The sequence below is a fragment of the Camelina sativa genome, chromosome 10, assembly GCF_030686135.1.
Source record: "Camelina sativa cultivar CO46 ecotype springtype chromosome 10, ASM3068613v1".
NCBI lineage: Eukaryota > Viridiplantae > Streptophyta > Magnoliopsida > Brassicales > Brassicaceae > Camelina > Camelina sativa.
Window position 1 is genome coordinate 22,918,808 of NC_141889.1, and position 11,594 is coordinate 22,930,401.

The 11,594-nt window shown below is 35.1% G+C and overlaps 3 protein-coding genes and 1 pseudogene across 5 annotated transcripts; 2 read left to right on the forward strand and 2 right to left on the reverse strand.

Moving 5' to 3' along the window:
- Positions 1 to 510, reverse strand: LOC147937209 (defensin-like protein 159). The gene is made up of 2 exons (XM_087468238.1): positions 346 to 510; positions 1 to 234 (listed from the first exon to the last, which is right to left on the reverse strand). Exons 1-2 carry the CDS (start codon positions 395 to 397, stop codon positions 53 to 55), a joined length of 234 nt encoding a protein of 77 aa, XP_087324364.1. The 5' UTR covers positions 398 to 510; the 3' UTR covers positions 1 to 52.
- Positions 511 to 2,311: 1,801 nt separating this feature from the next.
- LOC104719493 (PR5-like receptor kinase) lies at positions 2,312 to 6,222 on the reverse strand. Of its 2 annotated transcripts, none has more exons than XM_087470138.1 (7): positions 5,954 to 6,222; positions 5,698 to 5,774; positions 5,338 to 5,431; positions 4,526 to 5,237; positions 3,946 to 4,001; positions 3,819 to 3,851; positions 2,312 to 3,724 (listed from the first exon to the last, which is right to left on the reverse strand). In XM_087470138.1, the coding sequence occupies exons 3-7, from the start codon at positions 5,390 to 5,392 to the stop codon at positions 2,517 to 2,519; spliced, it is 2,064 nt and encodes a 687-aa protein (XP_087326264.1). In that variant the 5' UTR covers positions 5,393 to 5,431; positions 5,698 to 5,774; positions 5,954 to 6,222; the 3' UTR covers positions 2,312 to 2,516. The 2 variants fall into 2 exon arrangements, with proteins under 2 accessions (XP_087326264.1, XP_010435726.1); XM_010437424.3 differs by having other exon boundaries at positions 5,896 to 6,207.
- A 948-nt stretch (positions 6,223 to 7,170) lies between these two features.
- LOC104719494 (chloroplastic group IIB intron splicing facilitator CRS2-A, chloroplastic-like) lies at positions 7,171 to 9,125 on the forward strand (annotated as a pseudogene). The gene is made up of 8 exons (XR_015568988.1): positions 7,171 to 7,375; positions 7,479 to 7,563; positions 7,674 to 7,741; positions 7,881 to 7,931; positions 8,016 to 8,089; positions 8,495 to 8,553; positions 8,639 to 8,715; positions 8,823 to 9,125. The product of XR_015568988.1 is annotated as a chloroplastic group IIB intron splicing facilitator CRS2-A, chloroplastic-like (transcript).
- A 204-nt stretch (positions 9,126 to 9,329) lies between these two features.
- LOC104719495 (uncharacterized) lies at positions 9,330 to 10,381 on the forward strand. Its single transcript, XM_010437425.3, has one exon. The coding sequence runs from the start codon at positions 9,486 to 9,488 to the stop codon at positions 10,212 to 10,214; it is 729 nt and encodes a 242-aa protein (XP_010435727.1). The 5' UTR covers positions 9,330 to 9,485; the 3' UTR covers positions 10,215 to 10,381.
- Positions 10,382 to 11,594: the final 1,213 nt, after the last annotated feature.

An 11,594-nucleotide genomic window follows, 5' to 3' on the forward strand; every position in this document is an offset into this window, starting at 1 on the left:
TCTTTGATTTTAACATAATATCTCTGCCTCGATGTGGAGTGCAAACAAATATTTAACAATTAAATAGACAACCACAATTTTGAGGCCCTCCGACTTCAGGATCGTCACAACATTTGCCAACTCCATTGTAACCAGTATAGCAGCTTAAACGGCAATCGACAAGATCACATGGAGTTTCTTTGTCAATCGTCAAATGACATCGCTTTTCCTCAGCTCTTGCAACCATTAGAAAAGCTACAAAAGTAAAACATCGCGGTCTATACATATGATCAATCACAATTCCATAAAATTATCATGTACATGTGTATTTTGTATGCTTATAAATAAGGAAACGTATGAAATTACCTGACAATACAAGCATGAGCACAAGGAAATAAGAACATGATAACTTGGCCATGATCAATATATATTACAGCTAAACAAAGACCGAAGTTTTGTGAAACTAGAGGTGACACGGAAGGGTCCTTTTGTTTTGATTAATGTTTAAATGGCTGTGTATAAATGGTTATGTGTATACTATCATATACTGGTTGCTAGGTACGGGGTGTTCCTTTTTTTTCTTTGTTTAAGTATCACTATCATCCAAAGCAGGATCTCTAAACATTTATTAACTTTAAAAAAATTTAGAGATCTTACGTTTTTTTTTTTTGGACGAAAAGAGATCGTTCTTTAAATTGATTCTTTAAATTGATTCTTTAATACATCAACCATAATTATAGAATAACGATATCGGTGTCCTCAATTAATTGTAGTACGGACTGATCTATTTCTAAGTCTAATTACTCAAATTATTTGATGCATATATTCAATTCATAGGTACTGTGCCTATAATCACTCCAATCAAAATCCCTTCTCTAATCATCAACTCATTTACCAAATTAAAACTAGCTTATCTATAAAGATAAATATCTATCGAAATTCTTTAGAAAGTTAAAAGCACATCAAAAAAAAAAAAAAAACTCGGAAACTGATTATGGCAACGAAAATATATACTCAACGTCAACGGAAATGGAAATCTCTCATGTTCCAAATCTTCTTCTTTTTAACTCATAGTAATCTATATTCTAAACCCTTACTATTTTTCAATCTTGATACTAAAAGATTAAAGATTAATGTGTAGTGTATATAATCTTTGATTTATAATATTTTTGACACAAATCCTAATAATTACAGTAAACACACATATCTTAATTTCTATAGAACTATAACCGGCGTAGGACATCAAAACTAATCTCCCACTAAAAAAGTTGACTAGAAATAGATTGATTTAATAAATAATTAGACTAAAGTATCTTTGTAGATCCTCTATTTAATTATCTTTAATTTAGTCTGATTTGCAAAGTCGTAATTTGCTTTCAAACTATAAGTATTGTGTTCATCTTCAATTATTAGTGGGAAAATAGATCGTCTTCATTGTGAGTTAAGTAGTTTTTAAAAGAAAATAGATCATATTCACGGTGAAAACTAGAATAACAATAAAGTGACTGAAATCCCCACAGTTTTTTAAAACGAAGTCATAAAGAATGATGGAGACCTAATATAATGACATGCGCATTTAATAAATCTATTTTCTGGTTACAACAAATTAATATTAAAATAAGGTTATTATATTTTATAATAAATATAGTGACATTTTGTGTAATATACACATGGGATGGGAATAGGGTTATTTGTTTAAAAGGTTAGAATAATATAGTAGATAGGTTAGTAGGTTTTTGAAATTTTAAAGTAGTCCGATCAGACTTCTCTAATTCGATCCCAAATAATATGTTGGTAGACTAAACGGTTATAGTAGGGTGGGCTATAGAGGGCAGTTTTTGTCTGGGCTGTTTTTTTTAGTTTTGGTCCTTTGGCTTTTGGTTGTACTAGGGTAAGGGTTGTAGTAGGGTAAGGGCTCTTGTAATCTGCCGTAAAAAGTATCAATCAATACAACTCCTGTTGACAAAAAAAAAAAAAAAAAAGGACTAAACGGTTATTTTTTTCCCATTTTGCTAAAAACGGTTAGATTTGTTTCCCTTTTTCTAAACAGTTACATTTTTGTGGGGCTGAAGAAATTTGTTACTGTTGAAGAAAATTGTTACTTTAAACATTAAATTGGCGCAAACATTAGTACAATCAATAGAATGCCTATCTGGAAAGAAAATAAGTTCATTGACACCTTAGATTTGTTTTAGGGAAGTTTAAACTAGCGTTGTTCTCTACTAAAGCAACTATTGTAACAACACTTTATTAAGCAACATATAGTGTTAAACTTTTTTTTTCATGTATTTGAGTGGTTCATGTATATGTATATTGTAACATTGTTATGATATAATAAAATTGATTTTCCATTAAAAAGACAGTGGAAATTAGTCTTCGTCAACCAACAATGTTCAGTGTTTGTTAATAAACACCATATAATAAGCATATAATTAACACTAAATAAGTCAGAAATTTTTAAGACTAACCGTCATTCAAAAAAAATACCTGCTGATCTTGACAAGTCTTAAGAGATCCACTCTCCGGTTGACTTTAGCTTAGGAGGACCTTGACCCATGCTGACTCTCTTCAATAGTTTGTTGAAACACTTCTTCAGAAAAGTGTAAAGCATCTTCGTCACTAGACAAGCGAGTACCTCTTTCAGAATGACTTGGATTAAAGAATGTTGAAGTCTCATTGCTATTTTCAAGAGATTCTGGAACTGGTGCCGGGAGTGAAAGCAAGTACGGATTAGGTGGAACTTCGATGGCCTCTAGATTCCCCTCTAACATTTCAATGACTTTGATCATCGGTGGACGATCAGATGGATTCATCTGAATACACCATAGAGCAACCAGTACTAATTTCTTTGCAATATTCTCTTCTTCATCGGTCATACCATCTCCAAAAATCCTTGTGGTTTCTCCCTTCTCAAAATCTTTATAGACCCATTCTGGAAAGTACATTGAACTATTGTTGGATCCAGAATATTTAACCCTTTCTATATTCTTTGCTCCAATCATCTCAAGAATGACCATACCAAAACTATAAACATCTGACTTGTGCGAAACTGCTCCAAAGTTCTTGGAAAACATTTCAGGGGAAATATATCCAAAGGTCCCTCTCATGTGTAGCATCGATATGATGCTCTCCTTGTTTTTACAGAGTTTAGCAAGACCAAAATCTGAAATCTTAGGACAAAGATTTTCGTCCATCAGTATGTTCTGCGGCTTTATGTCGAAATGCACAATCCTCGAGACACAACGATTGTGCAAATACTCTAGCCCACGAGACACACCTATCGCAATGTCATATAATTTTTCCCAATCTTTCTTGGTTGACATATTCTCATAAACAAACTTGTCGAGGGATCCATTCGGCATGAACTCGTATATAATAGCTCTCTTGTTCCTTTCGTAGCAGAATCCAAGCAGAGAAACAATATTGACATGAGATGTTCTACTCATGCTAGCTACTTCATTAATGAACTCTTCTCCATTCCCCTCTGTTTCCTTCAAGATCTTTACTGCAATATCCCGACCGCTATTGGGTAACTTTCCTTTGTAGACAGTTCCAAATCCTCCTTTCCCGAGAACATGTGCAAATGAGTTTGTCATCTTCTTGACTCTTGTATAACTATATCGTTTCAACATTATAACTGCCTCAACATTCTGCTCATCCCAATCACTCTTTCTCTCATTTTTTGTTCTCAATATTATTACGACGAAAATTGTGATCATCATGGTTAAAGCTGCTGCTGAGACTCCTGGAATAAGATAATAAAGAATAATAAAAATCCAGGTGTTTTTGTATATATACAAGGGTACGTCCAATCAGATGATTTGAGCGAGTTATGGTACCAAGTATGAGTTTTAACTTCCATGATGATTTTTCTGCAATGAAAAAATAATCAGACAAGAAGTCTTCTTAAGAAAAAAGAAACATGAGATATAGTGGTATGAAAAGGTAAAATATAATAAACCTTACGTTTTGTTCCTCCATTTGTTTCCTTGGAGGATTGAGACGCTGAGCTTATGGTGTTGCTATCCAACAAGTGACATTATTACATACATATCACTATATCAGTTTATAAGAAATACATATGAAGTCTCAAAAATGTTTTAAAAGCTGATAGGCGTTAATCAAACATAAGATTTTGCCTAGCACCTAGAATATTTAAATGGCAGTCAAAGGACTGATTAGTTTCCTAAACTGCCAAAAAAGTTTTTGTTAACTGATTATTAACGAAATTTACCAACCTTGAAAAATGTAACTATTTTTTTGACAACCAAATTTTAGAAAAATATTTCTATAACATTGGATCACATAATAAACATGGTAGGGATCGGAGTATGACATGAACTCATTAGCGTGATAAGTTGGATTGGGTTGACACGAAATATAGACACCAAACGTAATTCGCATTGTAAATTAGTAATCATAGACTCAAAATATATATCACTAGAATAAATGGTCAAAACTAAAGCTGTGTGATGTCTAACGACCCTTGTAAACGTCTTTGAAGAAATAGAAAGTGACTAGAGGAAAGGTGATAACGGAAACTTACTTGGTGGTGTTCGAAGTAATCAGCGGGCAAAAGGTGAGGATGTAGTTAGCTGAGTTTGAGCATCTGACGGTGCTGTTTCTATCGTCATAAGCATAGCTATAAGCGAGTGGACACTCGTTCTTGAAATTCTTTGAGTAAAGCGTCGGTTGGCATGTTTCAGGTGTGCTGTGCTCGCCGTAGCAGCAGAACTCCGGCAACCCGAATTTGTCACAAGCGTTCATGCAAGCGATGGGCTGTTGCTTGTTGGAGCGTCCCATCACCCTAAGCTCTGACGGACATGTCTTGTTTAGGTTGACCACGCAACCAACGTTGCTGCATGTCCGGCCACTCCCTGAAAGCTGTGGGACCACAACCAAGGGAAGGTTGTAACCGTTCGCGACAGTTACGTCATAGTAGTCTTCACCGTTTGGACCGTCGAGGGTAAAATCGATTAGAGTCGTCGGAGACGATGCTCCTTCTCCGGAGCACTCAATTTTTCCCGTGCCACAGTCGCCCGTTGCACAAGAGAAATTCCCTGTTGAGCTTGTGGAGCAGTGGGATCTACCCCACAAACGACCTGTCCATGAAGATGGCATATTGATCACACGCGACTCCCCTTTCTTAAGGGAGAAGCCGGTGGTGGAGGGCGAAGCCATAACAGCCATGGTTAGGATTCCTGGCCAGACAGTGTAATCGCATTTGTTTTCTATAGTAAAGTTTCTCGACATTACTCCTACGATTAATAAGAAAATTAACAATGAAGAAAAAAAATCATCAAATAATATGACTAAACCACCAAAAATGTTATCTCAGAATTATGGAAGCGGCCGTACCTGAGACGAATAAATGTGACACAAGGAGGAACATTAATGGGAACCTTTCAACCATTGGCTCGAAGAAGAAGTTATATGACTACCCTTTTGTCCCCTGCATTGATCAGACTATCAGACTGTAGATTTTAATTTGGTAATATGTTAATGCTATGTTAATAAAGTTGTTTTCCATTTAAATTCTACGTGTAATTAGTTTTCATTGCAAGTCAACGAAAAAAGATATATAAAAGAAACAAACATCCAATGCGACATGAAACTCATGTACTGGATAATAACAAGCTATCTATCCAGTAAAACATAATTTGTTGACATGAGGGCATTACATCATCGTCTCAATAATTCATTTCATATTTGGTTTACCTTTTAAAGCGTCTCTGTTTTGACCAAATGTGACTCCAATTTAGAACTTGACTCAAATCTGTGTGCCTAGACCAAGCCTGCGATTGAAAAAAAAAAAAACTCTGAAATTAGAACCTGCATGCGTTATGGGAACGAACAACAAGAAAGTCTGTTGACTCCATGAAAATATTGAAGAGAAATAAGGATTAGAGTACTCACTCTAATGAAACGACCGTAGCAGTTTACTGAATGAACTAGAGATCCCAAGTCAACGCACTGATTCTAATGAAACGACCGTAGCAGTTTACTGAATGAACTAGAGATCCCAAGTCAACGCACTGATTCTATCGATTTGAATCCGCCAATCAAAGTGAGAGTACTTCAACGATTACAGCATAATGACTCAATTAGTTCCTTAATTGATCTCAGATCGATTCTCTAATACATACTACTCAGAGTTGACGAAACCTATGTAAAAACACTTTCCCTTTTCATTCTTTCTTTTTTTTTTCTGTCTGCGTTTATGTCTCTACAGTAGCGCGTTTTGGCCTTTGTTTATTTCAATACTTTTTCTTTTTCTATTCTCTTCAATCCCATGTTTCTTTTATGCGCTTATCATATTAAAACATCATATAAAAAAACATGTATCCCTCTGTTTTACTGACTTCAAACAATGTCTATAACCTATAAGATAAGGAGTTAAGGACTATCTGAGATCGATGTCGTGTCGGATACCCACCTAAACACTAACATATAATGTTCACGATATTTGCATTTTTTTGTTAATTAACACTAAGTGTTATTAAACTTATGAAGATAAAGTAAAAAAGCCGGAAAAAAAAAAGAAACAAAAATTTCGAATGGAGTAAACAGATTACGTGGAAAATTATAATTGTATCTTTACGGTTAGAGTAGAAACATAGATGAATTGCACTTGTACTACCACCATTCATAATCCGTGTATAAACCATGCTATTTCATAATTTAAAACTATCAGTTTTTTTTTTTTTGTATAAATCTTTTAATTTTTACCGTTAATTCTTGTTCGGCTCTCATTGTCGAACTGATTTTTTTAAATAAGTTTTTATATGTACTAAATTTACTAATGTAAAACATTAACAACTAAAATCGTATACAATTTACATAAAACTGAAAAATATTTATTATAATTGTATAATACTAAAAAAAAAAACCAATTAATAATCCTCCAACGCCTTTGTTCCTTCCCCTTCTCTAGCAAAATCAGTGAGACTGATAAAACTCTTCGTCGTATCCTCAAAGGTTGCGTTTACCAAATTCTCCTAATCATTCGTCGAAATCCTCAAAATTCTACACAAGTTTAACTCTTTACACTTTAGAGTTCATCAGAACCTCGTCCCGATTGATGGGTAAGTATTATTATTTCCCTTGAGAAGATAAAGTTAAACGAAATTGGGAATTTAGGGTTTTAGTTCTTGACGAAGCAATTTCACATCTTTCTTTCATTTTTCAGCGATGTTTTGTGCGTCGCCTTCTCCAGTTACATCTCTTCTCTACCCAAAAGCTTATAAATTGGGTCCTCAAGCAAAATCGAATTCGAAAAGATCATTATGCTCTCTGCGTGCCTGTTTCTGATAACAATCTTAAGTTTGAATACACACCATGGCTTATCGTTGGGCTTGGTAACCCTGGATTAAAGTATTACGGAACAAGGCATAATGTAAAAATTTCACTCCTTTACATTTTCAATTTTAATGTTTATGACTTCAAAGTTCTCTTCTTTTTTCTTTTTTAATTCTTGATTTTTTTTTGTTTATGTGTAGATTGGTTTTGAGATGATTGATCATATAGCTCGAGCTACAGACATTTCCATGAACACTATACAGTCCAAGGCTTTAGTTGGGATAGGTAGGTTCTCTAGTTCTCAGCATTTTCCTGTTTTTGATTCATTTGGTTTCAGGTGTTCTTTTTCACTTGTTTGTTAGTTAATTTGGAATTTCACTGTGTGACCAGAACAGGTTCTGTTGGAGAAGTTCCGATTTTGTTGGTTAAACCTCAAGCATACATGAATTTTAGTGGTGAATCGGTTAGTCTTACTTACATTACTACTATCACTTGAGTGAGATAACAGACACTGTTTTCTCTACATTAGATTTGATAGCCTAAATGCTTGAGCTTTAACATCATTCTTTAAACTTGAAATGGTGTGGTAATGTGTTCTGAAGGTTGGACCCTTAGCGGCGTATTATCAAATACCCTTACGCCACATCCTGATGGTAAGTACTGAGTCTTATTGCTTGCTGTGTGATAGATAATGAAATGGAATTGACCAAAAGATTGTATGTGCCTCTATGGTGTAGATTTATGATGACATGGGTTTGCCTAATGGTGTCTTGAGGCTTCAACCAAAAGGAGGTCATAGCCAACACAACGGGTAAGTAATGTCTCTGAAGAGCGAAGTGGTCATTGTGTGTTCTTTTGGTTTAGGAAATGAACAAAAACTGTGTCTTTGCTTATAAACTTAGAAGGAATCATATGTGAAGTCAAATATTCAAATCTCCTGCAATCTTTTTTCCGAGTTCAATTTCTAGACTTATACTCGCTTTTGAGGAAGGGAGATGTTATTTTAAAAGGACACTCAAGATCTAAGACCTAGAGATAGTGAAGAATAGAATCGAGTTCAAATAGTGTAAAGCATTTTTTATATCTAGGAAGAGCATCACACTGTGAAGAAAGTAATGCATCTTCATCATTTATGATTTCTAGTCAGAATTGAAACAATGTAACCATTGCTTATGCTTTTCTGAAAAGGCCTATAACTTCTTTTGTTATGTACCAGATTGAAGAATGTGACAGAACATTTAAACGGTTGTCGAGGCTATCCCCGCTTATCAATCGGTTTGTGTCCTGTTTCACCTTGAAGTCCTGTCCCCAAATACTCCTTTTGCAAATCATAGTAAAAAAATTACCTGTTGAATTGCAGGAATTGGAAATCCACCAGGTAACATGGACATGAAAGCGTTTCTTCTACAGAAGTTCAGCCCCTTGGAGCGTGAACAGGTAAAACCTAAGTTCATCAGTCAATAGAACTCTGCAAATCTGAAACTTGTATGTCTATTTGTTCATCAAATTTTAAATGGGATAATGTTGAACTGAATCATGTCTAGATCGATGATGGACTGGAACAAGGTGTTGAAGGTGTGAAGACACTCATTGAAGAAGGATTCAGTGACTCAATATCTCGATTCAATCTGGGACAGAAATACAAGTTTCACGCAGTTTAATTTCCTTCACATCTACTTGGTCGTGATTATACCTGTCACAGTAATCAGTAACAGTAGTAACACCATAGTCCAAACATTGTTATTAACCTTAGTCGTTGTTTTGTCTAGCTTATATTGTAATTTGTAAGCGTTATTAGATAACGATCAAAATTTTATCGATATATATCATTATGAGTTTTTCTATTAGATTTAAGTCTATTAAATAAACAAACAAAAGATCAGATATTTATTACCGGACTAAACCAAATTACATAAATTGTATAGATAAAGAGATGGATCAAGTACATTAATGACCGTTTGATCAATGATTCACTGGGTCCCACACTATCTAAATAAGACCGTTGAACGTAGGAAATAAAAAAAGGAAAAGGGGAATAATCGTCAACACTGGACCGTTGCGGAAACCATAAAAGAGAAACCTTTTTTTTACCAATTCCTTAAATAAAGTCTTTTTGCAAAACAAGAAAAATCGAGTTAACAAAAATAAAAAAAGCTCTCTCTTTTACTGAAGAAGTGATTCGAATTCGAAGATCGTATTCTGAATCAATGGCGGATATAATCTCGAAACCGAGCATGGAACAACTGTTCTTCTCTGTAGATCCGATGTCTCTTATACTCTCACAAAACTCCGACACTCATCAGCTTAATAAACTCTTGTTAGACGGTTTCTCCGGTTTCGAAAGAGGTCCAAGATACGACGAATACTCCAAACTACGCGAATCAAAGCTTCGTATGAAACGCGATTTCCAGAAATATCTCGACGAGAAAGACGTAGAAGAAGAGCCAAGGATCAAAAAACAAGTCAGATTCGAGGGTAATTCGGTAATTTCACCAGAAAAAGTTAAGTTTTCGGCGGAGGAGAAGAAGAAACAGAGTCGGTTTGGGTTGAGAAAAGCTGTGCCGTCTTCGTTGGCTCAATCGGTTCCTGATTTCTCAGCCGTGTTACGTAAAGAGAATCGTCGTCCGGTGAGTTACAACACTACTACTACTCCTCCTCCGCCGGCTTCGAAGAGTAGAAACGGCAGCGTTTTATCGGGATCGGTTTCACGAGGGAGCAAGTCGGCGAGTGCAGGGGAGAAGAAGAGTAAAGGGATGATGATGATGGGAATGGCTCGTAAGAGTTACGCGAATGTTGAGGATCTTAAGAAAATATCCATGGCGGCTGCTTCTGCTATTAATGGAAGCGGAGGAGGAGGTGGTGGAGGAGGGAGAAGAGTCGGTGACGGCGGTGGTGGTGGTCGCCGGACTATTCTTGGTTACAGACAAATTTACTGATTTCGTTCCCAAAGCTTTGATTTTTTTTTTCTTTTTTTTTTTTTTTTCTGAATTTGATTGTTGATTTGGTATTTTTTTTCCGTATTGGTGTGTTGGTGATTTGATTTGTTTTGTAAGAAAAAAAATAAAAAATACATTCTTGATATAAAATTTTAAATTTTGTGTTAGGGCTTGGCATTCGGATAATCCGTTCGGGTTCGGGTATTACCCATTTGAGTTCGGGTAAACGGGTTTAGAAAAATAGAACCTATTGGATATTTTTAGATATATGGGTTCGGTTCGGTTTGGGTACTATCGGGTTCGGGTCGGTTTGGGTTACAAATTTTAGAACCCGATTAGTACCTGAACTACCGGGTACCCGAAAAATATAATTAAATTTAAATAAATTTAGTTAAATTTTGACTTACATAACAAAATATTTTAGATATTTTGATTATTTTTGACATTTAGGTATAAAACATTTTTGACATTTAGGTATAAAACTAAATGAAATATTCAAAATTATAATAATAATTTTGGGGTAATTGCATTATATTAATGATAAATATTATAAATATGTTTATATGTTTGGGTTTAATGGGTACCCAAACGGGTACCGGGTATTACCCGACCCTAATCCGAACCCACAGGTATTAGAAAATAGAATCCAATAGGGTTTTATAGGCAAACCCGTATTCAACCCGAACCCAGTTTTTCGGGTCAGGTTCTGGGTTGAATATTCGGGTACGATTTTTATGCCCAGGCCTATTTTGTGCGATTCTTTCAAATTATTTTGTCACATTCGTTCATGTAAGTGTATGATTAAGAGTATTTAAGTGGTACCCTAATTCGTGTATTATTTGATGTATTCACAATTTTCTTCTACATGTCTTTTTGAATAAACCAGAATTTTCGATTAATTAGGAAACTCTTATCTACTAAATTCGTATGTAATTGCCTCTTATTTAATTGAGTATTTCTAGATCATCAGTCACCGACTCAATCTATACGAAGCATTTACACACATATACTGATATACACGTCTTTAAACTTTCTATAAATACATAAATTATACAGTTGAAGTTCAAGAACATCGTATCGTGGGATATAGTATGAATCGTGCTTTTACTCGTCGTTTCGTCGAAGACAAATCAAACATAAAATTTTGAAAATCTTCCAAGAATTAAAGGAACACATATATACCATCAACAAATGCAAAACTATGCCAAGTGGGCAAAGACGGGATACAGAGGAAGTAGACGGAGTGGATGGCAATATACCCAACCACGCCTCAAACCAATACGTACTGGCATTATACTTGGACTGGGAAGATCGAACTGCCTAACACAAGCCAAGACATAGAGAACCACAAACAGAGAAAGGTAAGGAAACAAACTACGA